At 40.9% G+C, this 22,285-nt stretch overlaps 1 protein-coding gene across 6 annotated transcripts in view; it reads right to left on the bottom strand.

Annotated features, from left to right (window-relative positions):
- Positions 1 to 22,285, bottom strand: part of COL16A1 (collagen type XVI alpha 1 chain) — a 295,727-nt gene that overhangs the window by 7,409 nt on the left and 266,033 nt on the right. For all 6 annotated transcript variants that reach the window (XM_089673859.1, XM_089673860.1, XM_089673863.1 and 3 more), the window contains 15 exons: positions 16,621 to 16,674; positions 16,462 to 16,515; positions 14,835 to 14,879; positions 14,697 to 14,750; positions 12,603 to 12,638; positions 11,541 to 11,603; positions 9,005 to 9,076; positions 8,866 to 8,919; positions 8,355 to 8,399; positions 7,639 to 7,683; positions 7,502 to 7,555; positions 7,188 to 7,241; positions 7,060 to 7,110; positions 6,881 to 6,970; positions 1,703 to 1,738 (listed from right to left, as the gene is read on the bottom strand). In XM_089673859.1, the coding sequence (XP_089529985.1) occupies positions 1,703 to 1,738; positions 6,881 to 6,970; positions 7,060 to 7,110; positions 7,188 to 7,241; positions 7,502 to 7,555; positions 7,639 to 7,683; positions 8,355 to 8,399; positions 8,866 to 8,919; positions 9,005 to 9,076; positions 11,541 to 11,603; positions 12,603 to 12,638; positions 14,697 to 14,750; positions 14,835 to 14,879; positions 16,462 to 16,515; positions 16,621 to 16,674 (807 nt within the window). The remainder of the gene's footprint in view (positions 1 to 1,702; positions 1,739 to 6,880; positions 6,971 to 7,059; positions 7,111 to 7,187; positions 7,242 to 7,501; positions 7,556 to 7,638; positions 7,684 to 8,354; positions 8,400 to 8,865; positions 8,920 to 9,004; positions 9,077 to 11,540; positions 11,604 to 12,602; positions 12,639 to 14,696; positions 14,751 to 14,834; positions 14,880 to 16,461; positions 16,516 to 16,620; positions 16,675 to 22,285) is intronic.

Below are 22,285 nucleotides of genomic sequence, written 5' to 3'. Positions count from 1 at the left end.
CCATCTGTTGATTGTACAAATGAAAGTAATGAAGTGAGAAAGTCACATTTGAAGTTGTAGTTTAAAGACATGAAGAAATAACATCTTCTTGGATTTCAAACTGTTGAAAAGAACTCCTCCTGTAGGAAACACTAGCAAAAAAACTTCTTCAAACACTACATGTGTTCTCCTCTTTGGGAAGTGTCTAAAATGAAATCCTTAGTGTTATTAAACTTCCACAAAAAAGACATCCATCCACATAAAAATGTCAAAAGAGGCACCTTTGGACAGAGCTTACTGAACGCTTCCACTCAGTTGTAATCAGGAATTCAAATGCATAACCCCTTTACTATGGTTTCATAAGTATTAGCTCTGGCAAACTTTGTCACACAAAACAGGTGTTCAGCAGGATTTTTTTACATTTACTTGTGAATGTTTTGAATGAAGAGTGGTTTACTTTTGTCTCTAAAACAGCTTACCAATCATTAAAGACATGTGGTGGCTTCATTAGTTTTTTTAGGCTTTTTTCCTCTCTGTCTTCACCTGGTGATCTGGCCAAGTAACAGACCTCCTGTATTAGAGTGCTCTCACTCTGAACGAAAGAGCACAGAGGCACAGCAGAAAGCAACATTGTCAGTCTGGGGGATCATTAAATGTACTAGCAGATTACACTAACAAATTGAAGCCAAACTCCAGTTCACACTGCAGTTACAGCAAACAATTTTTCCCTGGGGATAAAGGTTTTACATGAATGAATAAAAGCTGATCATCGTAAGCACCCCTGTCAGCGGTAAATGGTTTGTTTCAACCTCTAAACTGCTACATCTGTGTCTGAAAATAAAGGAAAGAAGTCCTAAATAGAACACTAATGCAGTCACCAGAAAAATTGCTAAGCTGAAATATAATGAATATTTCCTTTTGGGTTTAATACCACTTTAAATGGCAGACATATAACTTTGGAAATCTTTATTTCATCCTAGCACCATTAATATTTCTTCTACAGAACTATTTATGTAATATATATATCTATGTTCATCTTTGTACTCCAAATTCTTATCCCGATTTCCTCTGAGACAATGAGTTGAAGAAGAACATCCTTTCTTTCAATTACCTGAGCAGTTGAATACATTTTGCCTTACTGATCTTCAAGGGGTATAATTTCATAATACTGAGATTGTTATATTTTCTAAGGCTTTATCTATATAATTTTAAATATAACTTCCTAGATTGTTTTAAATTCAGCAATGGACTTACTAGCTTGACTGATGTACAGGTGTTTCTTAATTAAAGCTATTCATGGCTATTTGTAACACCTGAACTCATTTACGTGTTCTGAAAGGAACCAAATGCTGTAATCCAGTCCTTTGTCTGTGACACAAGCAAGATTGAAACACTGGAAATGCATTCCTTTCTTCATGCATGCTTCCATTGGCTCATTCTCAGTCATTGTAAACTTCACAATGCACAGGAATTGCACAGAGAAGCTTCTGATTATGGTAAAAATGGTTACTGATGCAACTATTTGTACATATAGCTATAGATCAATGCAGATCTCTGTAATTAGAATATTTAAATTATACATTCAATAATTTATTATATCAGAGATGGAAAGTGATGAGTCAAGTAATGGTCCAGAGTAACGTTTTGATGACATAATTGACATAACTACACACAGAAGTGACATAATTACACACAGAAGAGCTAAGCATGTAGTGTCACATACCTCTTTCCCAGCTGCCCCGTCTGATCCTATCTCGCCCTAATGTCAAATACAAGAAAAGATGTTTCCATTTAAAAAATATAAAACTGATATTCCAGTGTGTTAGATAAAACAAACCCATACCTACAGTTGAATTTCAGGCAGATATAAAGTGCACACATTAAAGCAGCTCTGTATTCATTAACACAATGCCTTGAAAAAGTATTCATTACCCTTGAAATTTTCCACATTTTTTCATGTTACAACCAAAAATATGAATGTATTTTATTGGGATTTTATGTGATAGACCAACACAAAGTGGCACATACTGTAAGTTCCCGACTTACGAACAATCGAGTTGCAAACTTTCACAGATATGAACGGACCTCGCATTATGAACATTCGTAGATGTGAACAAACCACGGAAGTAGCTCACGTGTCTGCCGGACATTGTCACAGTTGTGCTGCTGTGTGCTTACTGCACAGTGCGATAGTGTACTGTACAGAACCCAGGATGTCCGAAAGCAAGAGGAAAAGCAGTGGTGATGTGGAGGGGACTGCTAAGAAGCACAAAGCAATAACCAAGGAAACAAAAGTGAAAATAATTGAGAAATTGGACAGAGGAGAAAATATGGTAGACATCATTTGTTCTTATAAAATAAATTGTTCAATCATTGGCACAATTCTAAAGAACAAGGCCAAGATCATGGAACATGTGAAATCTGCTGTGCCTATGAAGTCAACAGTAATATCCAAAAAGAGTGGTATAGTGATAGATGAAATGGAGAAACTTCTCAGTGTGTGGATGCAGGAGCAGCATCAGCATTGATCTGGTAGAGAACATACCCAAAAAGACTTGCAGCTGTAATTGCAGCGAAAGGTGGTTCTACAAAGTATTGACTCGGGGCTGAATACAAATGCATGCCACGCTTTTCAGATATTTGTAAAAAAGTTTGAAAACCATGTATCATTTTCCTTCCACTTTACAATTATGTGCCACTTTGTGTTGGTCTATCACATAAAATCCCAATAAAAATAAGTTTACGTTTTTGGTTGTAACATGACAAAATGTGGAAAATTTCAATGGGTATGAATACTTTTTAAAGGCACTGTACATCATTACATGTAATCTTTTTTAATGTGAGCAGCACAAGTACCTGAATTTACCTTGGTATCAGCCTGTCGCAACTACCTATATAGCTCACTAGTGTACTGCTTCTCTTTTCACTGTCCAGTTACAGGCTGGAACAAGGAACAGGACCTGTAAGTATTATCACAGCAGACAAATTGGGGTTTATTTACTAAAGCTGGAGAGTCCAAAATCAGACTCCCTTCTGCATAGAAACCAATCAGCTTCTAACCTCAGCTTGTTCAATGAAGCTTTGGCAATGAAACCTGGAAGCTGATTGGTTTCTATGCAGAAGGGAGTCTGATTTTGGACTCTCCAGCTTTAGTAAATAAACCCCATTAGGTCTTCCGTCCTGCCAGAGAGGGTTGTACAGTGTGATAAAGCTGAGTAAATCTCAGGACTGGATAGACAAAAATACAAATAGTTTGGCAGGTAAAATATCTCTCATATGTGTATTTTATCTTTGTGTTTATCATCTTGTTTGGAATTTGGCTTTAAGATGAATTGTTTATACTGTAACTGAAGTGGAACGGAATTCATACAATTAAAATTTGCTCTATAGTAGGAAGCAGCTAGAAGCACAAGCAGTATCCTGAAAAAAGTACCATTTTATCTTGAATTCCTCCTCAAAAATAACAGTGCACTCCCAGCTTTTTTTTCAGTGGTAACGCGGGGAAATGCAGTTCAGAGACCTCCAGCACTAAATGTATGTAATGGCAAGAGCTGCTGAGGTGTGCAGGAGGGTCTATTGATGCTGGCTGTTGGGGGATCTAATGTTGCTGGGGGAATCTCTTGATGTGGGATGGGTCTATTGTTGCTGAAGCGTCAATTGTCGCTGGGAGGGATCTACTGTTGTCTACTGTTGCTGGCTGCAGGGAGATCTATTGTTGCTGGAGTGAGTGCGTTTGGGGGGGGGGGGGGTGGTTTTGCTCCTGGGAGTGCTTTTGTTGCTGGCAGCAGGGGATCTATTTTACTGCTTTTTATGATATCTTTATCAAATTCTATATAAATAACTTAGCACTGCAAAATGATACTTGGTTCTGTATTCACTAAAAGGGGTGGTACTGGTAGGTGGTGGGACTAAAGTATGGTTCTCGTAGGTGGGGGGCGGAGACAAGGGGTGACTTGGAAGGGGGGAGTACCTGCACTTAGTCTCTGAGAAAAAAAGCCCTGAATGCACTTCCTGTTATGCAAATGTGCCTAGGCACTCCTGTGAGTGGAGCTCAATGCTCTTTATCTGCAGTGTGAGGTCTAAGGCAGTGGATGATCTGCTGTCTCTGACTGATAGTCTCAGGAGACTTGGAGAGGTTTCTACTTTTTTTTTTTATTCTGGCTGAAGGCTCTGATATAAGGAAGCAAAAATATTCCTCTACCAAGGTGGCCATCCCCACCCAGAGTTAAAATGCCAAGCAAGGCAGCACAAGTCAATAATGGGGAAAAGGTCAGCTGCAGGGAGGTCATAGGCAATGTTGGTGACTACAGCTCCTTTACATGTAAGCCTTTATTGTATGCCCCATAAGGTGCAAAAGAATACTATTTGTTTCTAAAATAAACTGTTCAGTGAACCACTGAACACACCATCACATACAGCTTCTTGGGTATGGGAAAGAAACCACTTCTCCTTCCTTTACTTCCAAGGTAGTGCTTTGTGTCTAGGCAACCTATTGAAAGGCTAAATCACTGCCAATTTCAAGAGGGAAAAGGGGGGAAACAGGTCTAAATAGTCTTTTTTTTATAGATAGGTTTACATCAGGAATTGATACAATGACAAGATGCTCTGCATCAGACAGTCAGTATTAATACACAATCAAAATCAAGTGTATAAACAAGGAATGACATTGGATACATAATGGCACAAAATTCAACAATTGTCATTTTTAAATCACTTAAAAGGGGTGTTTCTTCATTCATGAAATAAAGAGTCTGCTTTAAAGCATAACTGTTACTAAATCAAAACAACAAAGCTAAAAGGAACTTGTGGATAGCATATGCTGTCAGTATAAGTCTCTTGCCACCTATGTATGATTGCATTTTGCCATCCACCACCATGACAGTGCCTGGGTAGCAGAGGCAACAGACATGATTTTGTGGGATGGATGAGGGAAGCAGGTAGGTTGCAGGAAGGCCAGGGCAATTCTCAAGTGAGTCTGTATAGTAGTAGCTACAGCAGTTATGCTTTTAGTTTAGGTATATTTTAAACCCAATATCATACCAGTTTGCTATATCTCTCATGACCTATGAGATCTCTGCTTTAAGGTTTCATGTATGCCATATGCCAAGGCCACTAGGTAGAGAATATTTGTTGAATTTTATATTTGTACATTATGAAGAATGCAAATTAGTGGGAACAGAGCTAATAACTATGGCAGGTGTAAGTAACTATCATGTATAACTCATGAGTAGACTCACTCTTTTACAATGGTAAAAGTCTCTGAATTTCTCTTTATCAGTGCAAAAGTATTTGTATTTTTTTCATGTTTTTTCTTGGTTTTTTTTGCTTTGCTGTTTTGTACACGTTGATTGGTTAACTCAGGGGTCCTCAAACTTTTTTAAACAGGGGGCCAGTTCACTATCCCTCAGACCGTTGGAATGCTGGACTATAGTTTAAAAAAAAAAAAAACTATGAACAAATGCGGACACAGTACAGTAGATGACCAGTGACTGCGGACATACAACGGTGGCGGGAATACTGGGCTGGCCGCTCCATAAGACGCACAGACATTTCCCCCCAAGTGTGTCTTATGGAGCGAAATAGTGCCCCATCATTGGTGTCAGTGGGAAGAATCGTGCCCCATCATTAGTGTCAGTGGGAGGAATAGTGCCCCATCATTGGTGTCAGAGGGAAGAAACGTGCCCCATCATTGGTGTCAGTGGGAAGAAACGCGCCCCATCATTGGTGTCAGTGGGAGGAATAGTACCCCATCATTGGTGTCAGTTCGAGGAATAGTGCCCCATCAGTAGTGTCAGTGGGGGGAGGAATAGTGCCCCATTATTGGTGTCAGAGGAGGGAGGAATAGTGCCCCATCGTTGATGTCAGTGTTGAGGGGGGGGGGAATAGTGCCCCGTCATTGGTGTCAGTGGGGGAAGGGGATAGTGTCCCAACATTGGTTTCAGTGGGAGAAATAGTGTCCCATCATTGGTGTCAGTGGGAAGAATAGTGCCCCATCATTGGTGTCAGTAGGAGGAATAGTGTCCCATCATTGGTGTCAGTGGGAAAAATAGTACGTCATTGCGTCAGTGGAGGGGAATAGTGCCCCGTCATTAGTGTCAGTGGGAGGGGGATAGTGTCCCAACATTGGTGTCAGTGGGAGGAATAGTGTTTCATCGTTGGTGTCAGTGGGGGGGATAGTGTCCCATCGTTGGTGTCAGTGGGGGAAGGAATAGTGTTCCATCATTGGTGTCAGTGGGGGGTGGAATAGTGCCCCATTGTTGGTGTCAGTGGAGGGTGGAATAGTGCCACATCGTTGGTGTCAGTGGGGGGAGGAATAGTGTCCCATCATTGATGTCAGTGGGAGGAATAATTCCCCATCATTAGCATGAGTGACACCAATGATGGGGCACTATTCCTCCCACTGACACCAATGACACGTAACTTGTTGACCCCTGTTCCAGCCTAGGTGCTACTGCAGCCAGCATACCTGGTTGCAGCAGCACCATCTGCACGGCACACTTACCTGTCAGCTGTCCTTCTTCACTCCGGCCTCTCACTTGATGTTCGCGGGGCCGCTCGGCTCCGCCTCCTCACAGGTGATTGGCCGCCTGTGTGCCTTTCCTGAGCTACAGTTCTGGCGCCCAATCACTGGTGAGGAGGCGGAGCCGAGCGGCAGGAGTGAGGGAGTGGCCGGAGTGAATGAAGGAGCAGCGCTTCCTGGACTGGATCATCGTGGGACTGGGACCAGAGCTAGGTAAGGTACAGCAGCCCCCTGCCCGCCCCTGTACTTAGTGTCCCTTCCTGTCCCGCCCCTGTCAGATAAATGGCCTCGGCGGGCCGCATGTGGCCCGCGGGCTGTAGTTTGAGGACCCCTGGGTTAACTCATTATGCTTATTGCTTACAAAAGAAATGGGATACTTACAACTGGTCCAGGATGTCCTGGGCCTCCTGGTTCTCCTGGAAGACCCATCAGTCCCCGTTCACCTGGGGAGCCTCTTTCACCCTTCAAGCCCTAGAATAAAATAAATACAGATAGGTTATTGTGATTATAAATGGCAGTGTATTATTTTGCAATAACATATTATATTATTAAGGCCTCACAAGTCCAGGGGGTCCAGCTGGGCCTGGTTGTCCTGGAGTTCCAGAAGGTCCCTAAAAAAGATACCAACAATAATGTGTGGTTTATAGTAAGTGTGCCAAACCAGCATAAATAATCTTTCTATACTTACAATGTGTCCTGGAGGACCTGGACGTCCTTGTGGGCCCATAGGACCAGGATCACCCTAAATCATTGAAAAACAAATTAATTAAAATTTTGTACAGGGCACTAGATTTTTAAACTTTTATTTCTCTTTTAACTAAAACTTTTAGTATCAGTAATCTGTACCACAAAGTTTGGAGGGGGGAGGGCATTGCACTATTATGGGAGAGGGCTTGCTATTAAGATAACATGGCTGATGATGCAGGATTTCTGTTGTGAAATATATCCTTCAGAAAATTTAAATTCCTTTAATTGATTAGTGGCTTATATTCATTCACCAACCTCTGCTCCTGGCCGACCAATGCTTCCCGCTGGTCCTTGAGGTCCACAGTCTCCCTGTGGCACAGATACAGCAGTGAGGAATTAGAGCTTGTTCAATGGATAAGTTGTTATAATAAACAAATGTGAAATTCTTATACCTTTTGTCCTGGTAAACCCGTATGTCCAGTTTTCCCTTTAAATCCCTGGTTTAAAACAATATGTTGTAAATTAAAACATTCCATTTGTCTGAATAATACTAGAACATAAAAACAAATTCTAAGGCTACGTTCATACTAGTGTTGTGTGCAGGCGGCAGAGAGGCGTTTGGGAAGCGTTTTTACCGCTTCCCAAACGCCTCGGACAATTCTGCACATTGTAGCACATGGTGCTGTTCTAACGGGAGCGTTAGCATCGCGTCGCGTCAAAACGGACGCCTCTGGTCGAGTCAGGAGGCGTTGAAGCCTCCTATTCTAGTTTATGGTGCCGCTCCGAAAACGCCCGGCCGGCGTTTGCGGTGCGGTTGCAGGGCGTTTGCGGAGCGGTAACACCGTTTAACCTTCATTATAGGCATTTGTGGGGCATTTGTAATGCTCGGCAAACGCCTAGCGATCGCCGCTAAACCGCGCATGCTGCGTTTGCGGAGCTTTAAAAACGTTCAGTAAACGCCGGACCAACGCTTGCCAAACGCTATAGGGGTGTTTGACAAGTGTTGGTAAAACAGTCAAGTATGAACAAGCCCTAATAAATACCCAAAATTAATAATGCAGTAAATCTGTTTTCAAGGATAAGATCATTAGACATAGAAAGGGTAACTAAATGAGACTGAGTTGTAATATAGATCTAAAATGCAACATATATTTTTGTTTTCACTCACAGGGATCCCCTTCAATCCTGGAGGCCCTGGTGGACCTGGTTCCCCCTGCACACATGACAAAAAAGAGATGTCAAATATAAAATTTGATTACAAAGTACTTTGTAAAAACAGTATAAACAGCAATATAAAACAGAAAGCACAAGGGTCAATGTAAAGGACATGTCTTTGCCTTATTGATTCAGACTAGGTTTTTTTCCAATATTTTCCTTTTAATTTTTAAAAAATCTATTGCATTGTGAACACATATAACAAAATTGCAGAGTTCATTTGAATTGTCAACTGATGTTACAGAATTATAGACATTAAATATGCAGTGATCTTAGAATGCAGAAAAGTGTGACAGTGTTTCAAGTACACTGTAGACCATAGTGCATGCCATTAGTAGACAGTCTTAAGTAACATTTATTTTTCTGTCAAAAGAAAAGTCATGGACATTATTTTTACTTCTTCTAATAAATAATAACATATAGGTACTAAGAAAGTTGGTTCACATTACAAATCTGCTACATACCCTAGATCCAGGCTTTCCATCCTTTCCATCTAGCCCTTCAATTCCAGGTAGACCCTGGTAACACATACATAAGTAGCATGTAACAGGTTTCTAAAAAATCATCATAATATAATCTGTTTCACAAGTTGTTAATACACACCTGCATTCCAGGAGGTCCAGGAGAACCCGGGGGACCTGAAAGTCCCGGAGAACCACGTAGTCCTTCAGCACCCTGCAAAACAGAACCAACATACATATGCTTAACACAGCTTTCAAATTTTTTTGCACACGTTAAAAATCTGAATTTCTGGCTAAAAAAATTACTTAAAATCCCCTAAACATTATATATTTTCTAATAGGAAGAAGGGTCAGCCGCACACCGGAGGATAGATGAATATAGTGTGTATTTATTGATCCATAGGACACACAAAACACCAGGACATGAATACAGGACTTGTTAAAGCGTTAACAAGTCCTATATTCATGTCCTGGTGTTTTGTGTGTCCTATGGATCAATAAATACACACTATATTCATCTATCCTCCAGTCTGTGGCTGACCCTTCTTCCTATTGCATCATGTATGGTGGCGAGCCAGAGCCTGCACCTGTTGTGGATTGATCTGGATTGTTTGCCTGAGCAGCAAAGGCCCTGTATTAAAAATTATGGTATCTGCTTTTTTATGTTGTGTGATTTTTGTTCAACTGGTTTACAAATTGATATTTTCAGTAAAGAATATACTAAAATTAATCTTAGTGCACGCATACATAATATAATACAATTTTTTGGAACAAAATAAGAGATAAAGTTTTGTTGAGTAAATAGATAGGAGATATGTCAAGCCTTGAAACATTGAAAAATTACAATACAATACAATTGAAAACATTACAAAATTACAGTATGTACAATTATCAATCACCAATGATTTACAGTAGTAGTAACCCTCTTACATATACCAAGTGAAGCGAATGACCCCAGATGGTACACTAAGATGAAACAAACCCTCTTACATCTGTCTATCTGCAGTCTTCTCTCCTCTACATCCATTCAAACTGCTGAATTTATGAAGCTTGTCTGAGTTCAGAAAAAAGGGGGAGGAGAGCTGAAATTACACACTGCAGAGCTCAGTGAGAAGAGCTGAAAGCTGATTGGAGGGAAGGGACACCCCCCACACTTCACACAGCTCACAGGAACAGAACTGAGGCTGTCAATCACAGGCTGTGTGCTGGATGTCCCTGCCCTGTCACCTTTATTCCCTTGGTGGCAGGAAAACTTCTCAGAAGTGATTCATGCTAATAGCGGAATGAGGCAGCAGACAGAAATTACACTTAGTGCTGTGGATTCAGATAGGTACACACTATAGAGGGATATGCTTTGTTCATGTTTCCTGTCAGAGGTTTAAAACTACTTTAAATACCCATAAAGCTCATCCGTTTAAAGTTAAGCATAAATGAGGCACCTAGAATTATTGCTCTCACTTCAGGGTGTGTGGCAATACCCAATATGTGTTGTGCAACAAGCACATCTGCACTAATTTGTGTGTGCACAGGACCACGATGGTGTTTTTAATTGTTTTTTTATTTTTGTTATATTTTTAACATTTTAATGCTTTTTTCACTTAACTTTTTAGGGGTCTTTTAGACCCCTAATGTCTCTCCTGCCCTTTGCTCAAGCTTATAAATCAAAAAGTGTGCTTGATTTGCTTTTTATCCTTCATTTACGGAACAGAGAACAGTCATTTGTGCTGTATCACAAGCCTCTGTACTATGTCCTGTTCAAGTTAATTTGTTTGTAAGTGATACAAACTAAAGGTTTGGTGGGTAAGGTATGTCTTTTTGCTGATGGCACAAAGATGTGCAATAGGGTTGATATCCCTCTAGGTGTCTGTAACATGGAACAAAATCTCTTGCTTGAGTACAATATTGGGGGGTACAGTGTTGGCCAGAACTATAGAAGAACAAGATTTGAAAGTAATTATTTCAGATTATTGCTAAATGAGCAAACAGTGTGGCCAGACAGTGGGATGTGAAGTGAATAGTGTGAAGTGAATAGAATTCTAGAATGTATAATTAGAGGGCTCTCCAGTAGGAGGTCCTTTCCATAGATCTTTAGTTAGATCTTATTTAAAACAATCTGTCCAGTTCAGAAGACCTCACTTATAAAAAAAATATTGATAAGACAGAACAAGTTCAGAGATGGGCAACAAAAGTGATTAAAGGACTGAGGGATGAAAAAAAAAATCATGAGAGATTTCAGAAACTTAATATACACAGTTTGGAAGAAATAAAAGAAAGGGGGGCTGAAATCTTTAAATACATTAGGAGTGTGAATAAGGTTCAGAAGGGAAGTATTTTCAATACATATTTAAGATCAAAGAACAGAAATGGTCAGCCAGGAACTTGGCAAATGTCACTATGCAGAGTAAACTGAGCTTCATTGAGGCCCAGAATGACAAATTAGCAACTCTGGACTTTGCTAAAATGACTAGTCTGTTGCAAAATATTTGTGGAATGGAATGAGATTCTGTAAACTGCTAATTTCTAACAAGCAGGAAGGGAAGGTGAGTATGTCCTGCCAGGAAGGAAAGAAATGAAGAGAACCTGTTGTTTTCTCCTATAAGGGCAAAGCACCGGTTAAATTCAAGCTAACTATAAGTCAAACTTTGAAAGATATGATTTATGAAATATTAAAACTTTACTTTTTCTGCTGGGGGCCCAGGTGGTCCTGTTGGTCCTGGCTTTCCTTGGAATCCGGGAGGTCCCTAAGAAAAAGAAAAAAGAATATTTCAGACTTCCAAGCCTACAAACCTACTAAGTATAACCCAAAGTGTTTTTCTACTAATTAGTGACTATATGACTATTTGGGAGATTTACTAAAATTGGTGTAGTCAGAATATGGTGCAGTTGTACGTGGTAGCTAATCAGCTTCTAACTTCAGCTTGTTCTGGAAGCTGATTGATTTCTATGCATAGCTGCACCAGATTGTGCACCATGCAGTTTTAGTAAATAACCTCTTGTGTGAATAGGCAAATATTTCAACCTTAAAATGGTAGCAAACTCTTCTTTAATAATTTTACCTACAGGTAAGCTTGTAATAAAGCTTACCTGTAGGTAAAAATAATATCTCCTAAATGTGAACAGTTAAGGAGGTATTAGCCCTTTTTGACAGCCAGTGCATGCACTCTGAACAAACGACATACCCGTGCCGTTCCTTCAGAGCACTGTGCCGTGGCCTGGGACTCCCGCGTGCATGCACCAGAGTAACGTCATCACGGTTCAGCCAATTATCTGGCCAGAGCTTGCGAACTCGGAAGGAAGGCAGGGTGAAGATGGAAGACCTGGGAAGCCGTGACAGCGCTCCACTGGAGGGCTTTGTTTCAAGGTAAGTCCTCCGTATTGTGCTAGTTGCAATGCATACTAGCACTTCATGCCTTTACCTTTCAGTGGGTTTGTTTTGGATGTGGTTTACTACCACTTTAAATGGAACACAACTTCATATTCTGGAAACAATATATCTGGCTTAATCACTCAAAGTTATGAAACAAAATAATATGATTAAAATATACTAGTCCTCATTTTTTTATGTAGAATATGTACAATTTATGCAACAGTTTACAGCATATAAGCACATTATGGGGCATATTTAATGAATAATGCAAGGAATAAAAATATGCCTCAAAGCAACAATATTTCAACTTTTATCAGTATGGGGTACTCAGAAAAATGATTATCATTAATCAATTATTCCTACATGTACTTACTGGGGGCCCAGGGAATCCGGGTGGTCCAGGAAATCCCTATATGATAAAAGAAAATAAATATGAATGAGACAGTAACTTAAAATGAAATGCACAAATGTTGCTACTAACCTGATCAGACTTTAAACAGCAAAGTTGAAAATATTTTTACTTTCTGCAGTTATTGTTTTTTTGTATTAGCAATCAAAGTGTATATGAGCCACTACTGATATTTAGGGATATATAAAATTCCCATATAGGCACAAATCATATTTACGTGTTAAAAAGGGTCTCTTCCTAAGGTCAAAATTTAGGGCTCACACACGTCCACCAAACAAGAAGAATGCTGTTTATTAACCACTTCCCGTCAGGCCCATGTATATAAATGGCTGGATGGGAGCAGTGCAGGGGAGGGAGTCCATTTATAAACGTCCTCCCCGCCCCCTGCTTGTGCGTGCTCCCTGGGAGTGCATGGCACCGCGATCTGGTGCCCGCTGTGAGGTCCTGATCATGTGATCAGTGATTGGCCAATCAGTGATCATATGAAGAGTAGTAAGCAAGATGTCACTTCTGACATCATTGCTTAATACGTGTGAAATCTGTGAATGATCACAGAGGTCACATGGTACAAGGCTATTCACAACAGCCTTGTACCATGTGACAAGCTGTGACCAATCACAGCTCACACAGTATTTCTCAATGGCTGCAAGAATACAGCCAGAGATAAGGAGAAATTATTGCTTTTACAGCCTTTATGGATGTAAAAGCAATCAGTGTAAAAAAAAAAAAAAAATCTTCATAACCCCCCACAAGTATTACAGTGTCACTACGGTGACACTGTACTGCTAGCATGACAGTATGTAAAAAACAAAAAAAAACAAACAAATAATATAAAAAAAATTAAAATGTAAAAAAAAATTGAAAAATTATAATTTTTGGTTATAAACTAATTTGGGTTATTATTTTATTTTTTGCTAAAAAGATAGCTGAATACATTTTGGCCAAGGTTTATGAATAAAGATTATTTATTTGCAAAATTTTATAAGAAAAACACTTTTTTTCAAAATGTTTTGACTTTTTCATTTATATAGCAAAAATTTTAAATCCCAGTGGTGAATAAATACCACCAAAATAAAGTTCTATCTGTCTCAAAAAAATGCTGAAAAATTCATATGGGTACAGTGTCGCATGACCGCGCAATTGTCATTCAAAGTGTGATACTGCTGAAAGCTGAAAATTGGCCTGGACAGGAAGGGGGTAAAAGTACATGTAAACCTCAAATTTAATTTTCAGTATGGTTTGCAACTTCTCACTGTATATATTATTTTTGCTAACTCTGTTGCAAGGTTTCTTACCCGGAGATCTTGCCAGAAACATCATTTCCTGTTCCTCATGATTACTAAAAGTATTGAGTTTGTCACATAATATTTGTTAAAGGAAAACCAAGTCTATAATATAATAATAGGGTAGGGCATGGTTGAGTAATTAAAGCTTTACTCCAGGTATGGATTTTATGGATTTTATTTCATAGTTAAATTGGTCCAGCTGGGATCAATGAAAGTATGCATATTGCAGTGGGAATGCTAAGGAAGCAGAGAATCGTTGTAGTAGTCACCACTACTAAAGGTATCGCTGCTGTCTTTTGAGTTCAGTGTTGAGCAGCTGCCTTGCCACAGGGGGTTGTTCCTTCGGCACAGGTGCCATTTACAGAATGCCTTTTATTTTTCTCAATTAATGCACAACGTTCTCTGACTGGATGAGGTGGAGAATGTGACATCACCACCTCACCTCTCCACCTCGTCTAAGCTGGACCCATATAACTATAGAATAAAATCCATCCCTGGAATTCAGCTTTAAGTGATTGATGAGCAAAAAAAACTACAACACGAATTTCAAAAATCTGTCTGAATGTCCACACCAGGAGTAGCATTAAGCTCATAACAGGCTTGTCAATCTTTGCAAAAAAGCAGCAGTTCCCTGACCTTTTATAACAGTAGATGAATGAGCAGCAATGCATGATACGTGTTAGGGTTATAAACGCACAATATTCCCAAACTAAAGGTATGATTTGGGCACTCCACTAAATATCAGTAAAATTGTCTGTTGTTGGTGACTCACCTGATCACCTTTTTCTCCAGAATTTCCTGACAGTCCTCTCTCTCCTCTTGGACCCTAAGTTAGTGAAAGCAAATGATAATGTCAAGAGACGCTTAATTACAATTCAACTTGATGAGATGTTGTTGAACAGGCACTTACCGCAGGGCCGGAAGATCCCGGGACTCCAGGAATACCAGGAGGACCCTTACATAGTAAAATAAACACAATTGTAAGCCTTTATCAACTACATTTATTTTATCTACCCTGCACATAACTGTACTGGATTTGTACAGTATTTGTTATTCCATCCAGTGAAAAATAACTCACAAGTTCAGTTCACTAAGCTATATGTTATTTGCCATAATGATTGTTATTACCATCCCTGCTGAACATAACAGTCATTACAGCAAATAACACATATGTTTCAGCTTAGTGAATTGAGCCTAATACAGCTTCTGAATGAATACCATGCTGTGCTTTCTGACATTCTACAACACATATATTCATATTAGTATGCAAATGCCAATAGAAAACCAAGATATGTACACAACTCCAGGTTCATAAGGGAACTACATGGGTAATAAACCTTAAACACTGCTCAAAAAAAATTAAAGTAACACTTTGAAAACACATCAAATCTCAATGGGTTAAAATATCATTCTGGATTATCTATACTGATATGGACTGGCTAATGAGTTAGGAATGTAAGGATACCGCATCGTTTGATGGATATGAAAATTATCAACCTACAGAGGACTGAATTCAAAGACACCCTGAAAATCAAAGTGAAAAAATGATGTAGCAGGCTAATCCATTTTGCTGAAATTTTATTGCAGCAACTCAAAATGGTACTCAGTAGTTTGTGTCAGAGCATGCTCCTAATAAGACAATGGATGGTGTCCTGGGGTATTTCCTCCCAGATCTGAACCAGGGCATTACTGAGCTCCTGGACAGTCTAAGGTGCAACCTGGCAAATGGACCCAAACATGATATCCCAGAGGTGCTTTATTGGATTTCGTTCAGGTAAGCATGGGTGCCATTCAGTGGTATCAATTTCTTCATCCTCCAGGAACTGTCTGCATACTCTCCCCACATGAGGCTGGGCATTGTCATGCACCAGGAGGAACCCAGGACCCACTACACCAGCATAGGATCTGACAATGGGTCCAAGGATTTCATCCCCACACCTAATGTCAGTCAGGGTGCCTTTGTCTAGCCTGTAGAGGTCTGTGCATCCCTCCATGGATATACCTCCTCAGACCATCGCTGACCCACCACCAAAACGGTCATACTGAACAATGTTACAGGCAGCATAATGATCTCCATGGCTTCTACAGACCCTTTCACGTCTGTCACATGTGCTCAGGGTGAACCTGCTCTCATCTGTGAAAAGCACAAGGCGCCAGGTGTAGGGTCCAGGTATCGCCTCATGCTACCAGTAGTGACACTGACTCTAGCCAAATGCAAAACTAGTGAAAACAGTCAGAAAAGATGAGAAATAAATATCATTGGCCTCCACCTGTAAAACCATTCCTGTTTTGGGGGTCATCTCATTGTGCACCTGTGGTTAATTTCATTAACACCAAAGCAGCTGAAACTGATTAACAACCCCCTCTGCTACTTAACTGACCTGATCAATATCAGTTTAATTGACTTGATGCTATACTCTGATTAAAAAGTGTTCCTTTAAATTTTTTGAGCAGTGCATTTCAGTTTGACATTTAGCTTAAAAGTTTTTGCCAGAAAAACTTTAGACTTTGTCCAGAAAGTTTTTGTCTCAACTCACCGACTCTCCTTTTTCACCAGCTGGTCCACTGTACCCTCGTTCACCTTTGGTACCCTGAATAATAATACATACATTCAGTCAGTCATCACGCACATCAATGAACAAAGAACATCAATGATTATGTATACCTCCCTCCTATAATTTAATACAGTTACTTACAGGGAGTCCTGGGGGACCCAGAGCTCCAGGATATCCAGGCAGACCAGGAGGCCCCTAAAGCACAATGACAAAATATAAACAGGTATTACTTAAATAGACCTAAATATTCAACAATTGCGTTAGCCAAACACCACTTTCTGAATGAGTTATGGAAGATAGATTTTTCCCATTAAGAGAAACGTTATGGATTTACCCTCTACAGTCCTCACTGACATTTATGCATTGTTTATTATGGTTTACAATGGCATTTACCATGTTGCTGTTTTTTTCTGACATTTTTCAGCTTATTCCTTTACTCGACCAGACAAGCTTGTAGTTCTACATTTTTTTATGATAACAACAATTGAAAATATCGAACATAGCCATTTCTTAATTATTTCCTGCATATGACACTATAGGTAAACTAGTAAAGAGCTTGAAGGACACAATATAACAAATTCCAAAACACACCATTTAGCAAGGACAAAAAACAAAATCTAAACTCTCAACACAAATAACACGTTAAAAGAACACAAATTGTTGAAATAGTTTAACCTTTGTTTTGATCTTGCTGTTGGTTGCCCTGCCCTGCTCATGTGCACATTTTTTTGCTATGTATAACTTGATTTGAGGTGTTGCCATATTTATAGGACAAAAGCTTGCCCTAGACATTGAATAACACTGCACCCATTTTGTGTCTCTGTTTTAAACCTTTAACTGCCACCACTTTAAGTACTACTTATTTACAATTAAAATCTAAGTACTGCCTTTGGGCTTTATTGTATAGGTATTCAGAGTGACTGTAAAGCTGATCACTTTTACAGGGTAGCAAAGTGTGTTGTTCCTTTCCAGAGGTTTACTTTCTCACTTCAGAGCCCAGGATCACAAAAAACGTGCTCAGTATGGTGATTAGGAGGCGATAGGGCAATGTTCCTTTCCTGAGTGGATGTTGGATGGCAACAAAAAATGAATACGGAAGCATACAGAATGAACATTTAAGCTGCCAAAACTTAATTGTTCAGAGCTGGCAGTTTCTGGCAAGCAGAAACAGGTGCACAGCAGATTTGAAAATGTCTGTCTTTTGAATCTGATTTGTCCTTTTTTTCCTTTATGTAGGGCTGGATCAGGCCCTAATGCACTTATAATAGTAGTCTATTCCTCAGTGGTAGAATGGTGCTGTAGCTGACAAAAGGTTTGTCTGCACCATTTCTAAATAGCAGTATGCCTAAAGTGGTTCAAGCCAATCTAAGGGCTACCTTTTCTTTTGCAGTCAATCAAGACCCTGCATTGGATGTGAGGGCGCTGAAGGACAATCCACCATCAGAGTATGAGAGAACACTGTCTGCCAGGGGAGCGGAAAATCAAGTACGTAAAAGTGCTTTTCCTGTTCCCTAGAGTATATGAGCATTAACCTTTCTGCTGTGGATTGAGCCCCACTGCAAGGGAGAATTTTTATGCCTCCTGGAATTGGGCTTTAAAGTATATCTATGGCCCCCATTAAATATATGTGCTGCAGCACTTGATTATACATACATCTTCATTTACATATTTTTTCTCATTCTCCCTGCAAAGCTTCACAAATACCTGTTTAGTCTACCAATGAAGTCCACCTAATGTGAAAGGGCTATCAGTAGCCTCACCCAGTCCTTCCATTCTTCAAAGGCTGCAGAGGGCAGCAATACTTTTGTATTTTCACTGAAGAGGGAAAAATGTTGTCACCCTATTAAAGGAAGTGTCCAACCAGTGGTCCTACTGACAGAATTAACAAGTATTTACAAAAACATACAGGGGACTTATATAAACAAACAATGACGTGTTAACTGAATGGACAGCTGTCATTAAATATGGACCGCGCATAAATAGTGCAAAAATCAACTTAAACAATAAAGTAATAAACAAAGTAAATTAATCAGTCCCAATAAGTAAAAGCTTAGGTGGAACATGCCACTGCCAAAAGTGGAGCACTTATGTGGAACACATGTTTCCTGCCGAAAGTGGAGCACCAGTCTGCAGCCAGACCCCTCCCTAATAGCCGAGCGACCACTTCCTGTGGAGGGTGCACTGGATGAGAACACGTTCCTTTCTTGGGGAATGATCGTAACAAAGGAGAGGGTTGGTATTAATACAACTCATTTGGAGGAACAAGCGGTTACCATTAGCAATACCGTTTCACTGGGATAGTCCCAAAAGCGCAAACGACCATCCTAGAGATAGGTGGTCATTGGATGATGGTGAGTGTCAGTCCATGTGGGACACCATTCTGAGCACAGTGGAGCACCTGTTGTATTGTAAAAGGAGTTCACAATCAAGATTATCAGCACTCTGCACCATATTTTCATTTATTGGGACTGATTCATTTATTTTGTTTATTACTTTATTGTTTATGTTGATTTTTGCACTATTTATGCGCGGCCCATATGGTTATTTATTTATTAGTTTGTGTGTATATGTCCACAATTTAGGACTGCTGCAAATGATTATTGGAATTTGACACATCCACAAGTGCATTAGCACCCCCTTTTTTTCACATTAAATATATATGTACTGTCTTCTCCTTCAACACAGAAGCATGAAAAGGATCTGAATTTCACTGCAGCATCACACAACATATTGGATCTATCATTTAAACTAAATGTCCTGCTCAAGTATTAAATCTATGTTCCCCTGAGCTACCAAAGTTATACCCTACGTCTAAATGCTTCCTTGAGCTGCCATAGCTATATGACAAACTCTACTCACGCCCCTGAATTACCAAAGCTATACCCCACAGCAATACAGCCTTAACACCTTGGTTGCACCTTATCTGCTTCCAAAGTCTCCGCTGCACTTCCACTGCACCCACAGACTCTGTTGCACCTCAGTTACTCTCAAAGCCTCCACAGCACCCATAGTCTCAGCCTTTGCTGTACTTCTGCTACATCCACAGTCTTGGCTGTATCTCTGCTGCATCCGCAGCCTTCACTGCACCTCAGCTGCACCATCTTTGAACTCTCAGTCTCTGCTGTATTCAGTTCGAACCTCTTCTGAATCATCTCTGCATCCACAGTAGTTTTCACTGCATCCACAGTCTGAACCTCTTCTGTGCCATCTCTACACTGACAGTGTCCACGGCATCCACAGTTTGAACCTCCACTGCACATCAATCCACTCTCAGCCTTAAAATGATATTAAAGTCAATTAAAAGAAAATAACAAAATGTCATACTTACCTGCTCTGTGCAGTGGTTTTGCATGGAGCAGCCCGATCCTCCTCTTTTCAAGTCCCCTGATGGTGCTCCTGGCCCCTCCCTCCTGCTGCATTTCCCCAGAGCAAGCAGTTTGCTATGGGGGCACCCAAGCAGGCTCATTCCCATGGCGTTGCTCTGCATGTCTATTCACACACAATGCCGCAGCTTGGCCCCGTCCCTCACTCTCCTCATTGGCTCACTGCTGCTGTCCCAGCCAATGAGGAGAGTGAGTCCCCAGAGAGCCAAGGCTCTCGTGCACATTGCTAGATTGCGATGGAGCTCAGGTAAGTTTTAGGGGTAGAATGCATGAAAATAAAAAACCTTGATCCTTTAAGCCTCACTCCTGTTTCTATCTAACCAGTGCCTTGTGCCTCTCTCCCATTCCAGTTACTGGTTACCTGGTACCTTCCCCTCAATGCATTTGCAAGTCTATTATTTGACCTGAGGGAAGCCAGCAGCTAAGTCCACTCAGTGAAAGAAGCTGCAAAAAGGAGCAGGGTCCTCATCTTGTGACAGTCAGAAATTTAACTTTGCTTAGGTTAAAGGCTAACAATAACCTTTCTGACCATCTTACACGTTACACCCATATTTAGGGTATAACATATACCGTATTTTTAGCTCCATAAGACGCACCTAGGTTTTAGAGGAGGAAAACAAGAAAAAAAATATTCTGCACCAATGGACTGCAGGCATAGTACAGGAGATGACCAGAGACTGCGGACATAGTACAGGAGATGACCAGAGACTGTGGACATAGTACAGGAAATAACCAGGGACTGCAGATGTACTACAGGAGATAACCAGAGACTGAAGACATACTACAGGAGATGACCAGAGACTGCGGACATATTACAGGAGATGACCAGGGACTGCGGACAGAGTACAGGAGATGACCAGAGACTGCGGACATATTACAGGAGATGACCAGGGACTGCGGACAGAGTACAGGAGATGACCAGAGACTGCGGACATAGTACAGGAAATGACCAGAGACTGCAGACATAGTACAGGAGATGACCAGAGACTGCGGATGTACTACAAGAGACAACCAGAGACTGCAGACATAGTACAGGAAATGACCAGAGACTGCGGACATAGTACAGATGACCAGAGACTGTGGACATAGTACAGGAGATGACCAGAGACTGCAGACAAAGTACAGGAGATGACCAGAGACTGCGGACATACTACAGGAGATGACATGAGACTGCGGGCATACTATAGGAGATGACCAGAAACTGCGGACATAGTACAGGAGATGACCAGAGACTGCGGACATAGTACAGGAGATGACCAGAGACTGTGGACATAGTACAGGAAATAACCAGGGACTGCAGATGTACTACAGGAGATAACCAGAGACTGAAGACATACTACAGGAGATGACCAGAAACTGCGGACATATTACAGGAGATGACCAGGGACTGCGGACAGAGTACAGGAGATGACCAGAGACTGCGGACATATTACAGGAGATGACCTGGGACTGCGAACAGAGTACAGGAGATGACCAGAGACTGCGGACATAGTACTGGAAATGACCAGAGACTGCAGACATAGTACAGGAGATGACCAGAGACTGCGGATGTACTACAAGAGACAACCAGAGACTGCAGACATAGTACAGGAAATGACCAGAGACTGCGGACATAGTACAGATGACCAGAGACTGTGGACATAGTACAGGAGATGACCAGAGACTGCAGACAAAGTACAGGAGATGACCAGAGACTGCGGACATACTACAGGAGATGACATGAGACTGCGGACATACTACAGGAGATGACCAGAAACTGCGGACATAGTACAGAAGATGACAAGAAACTGTGGATATAGTACAGGAGATGACCAGAGACTGCTTACATAGTACAGGAGATGACCAGAGACTGCTTATATAGTACAGGAGATGACCAGAGACTGCGGGCATAGTACAGGGGATGACCAGGGACTGCGAACATAGTACAGGGGATGACCAGAGACTGTGGGCATAGTACAGGGGATGACCAGAGACTGCGGACATAGTATAGGAGATGACCAGAAACTGCGGACATAGTACAGAAGATGACAAGAAACTGGATATAGTACAGGAGATGACCAGAGACTGCTTACATAGTACAGGAGATGACCAGAGACTGCTTATATAGTACAGGAGATGACCAGAGACTGCGGGCATAGTACAGGGGATGACCAGAGACTGCGAACATACTACAGGAGATGACCAGAGACTGCGGACATACTACAGGAGATGACAAGAGACTGTGGATATAGTACAGGAGATGACCAGAGACTGCTTACATAGTACAGGAGATGACCAGAGACTGCGGGCATAGTACAGGTGATGACCAGAGACTGTGGGCATAGTACAGCAGATGACCAGAGAGTGCGAACATAGTATAGGAGATGACCAGAGACTGCAGACATAGTACAGGGGATGACCAGAGACTGGAGACCTTTGGGGAA

The sequence above is a fragment of the Staurois parvus genome, unplaced genomic scaffold (assembly GCF_062004578.1).
Source record: "Staurois parvus isolate SC_StPar_1 unplaced genomic scaffold, SC_StPar_1.0 ptg000145l, whole genome shotgun sequence".
Taxonomy (NCBI): domain Eukaryota; kingdom Metazoa; phylum Chordata; class Amphibia; order Anura; family Ranidae; genus Staurois; species Staurois parvus.
This window is presented reverse-complemented; position numbering and strand designations above follow the sequence as displayed.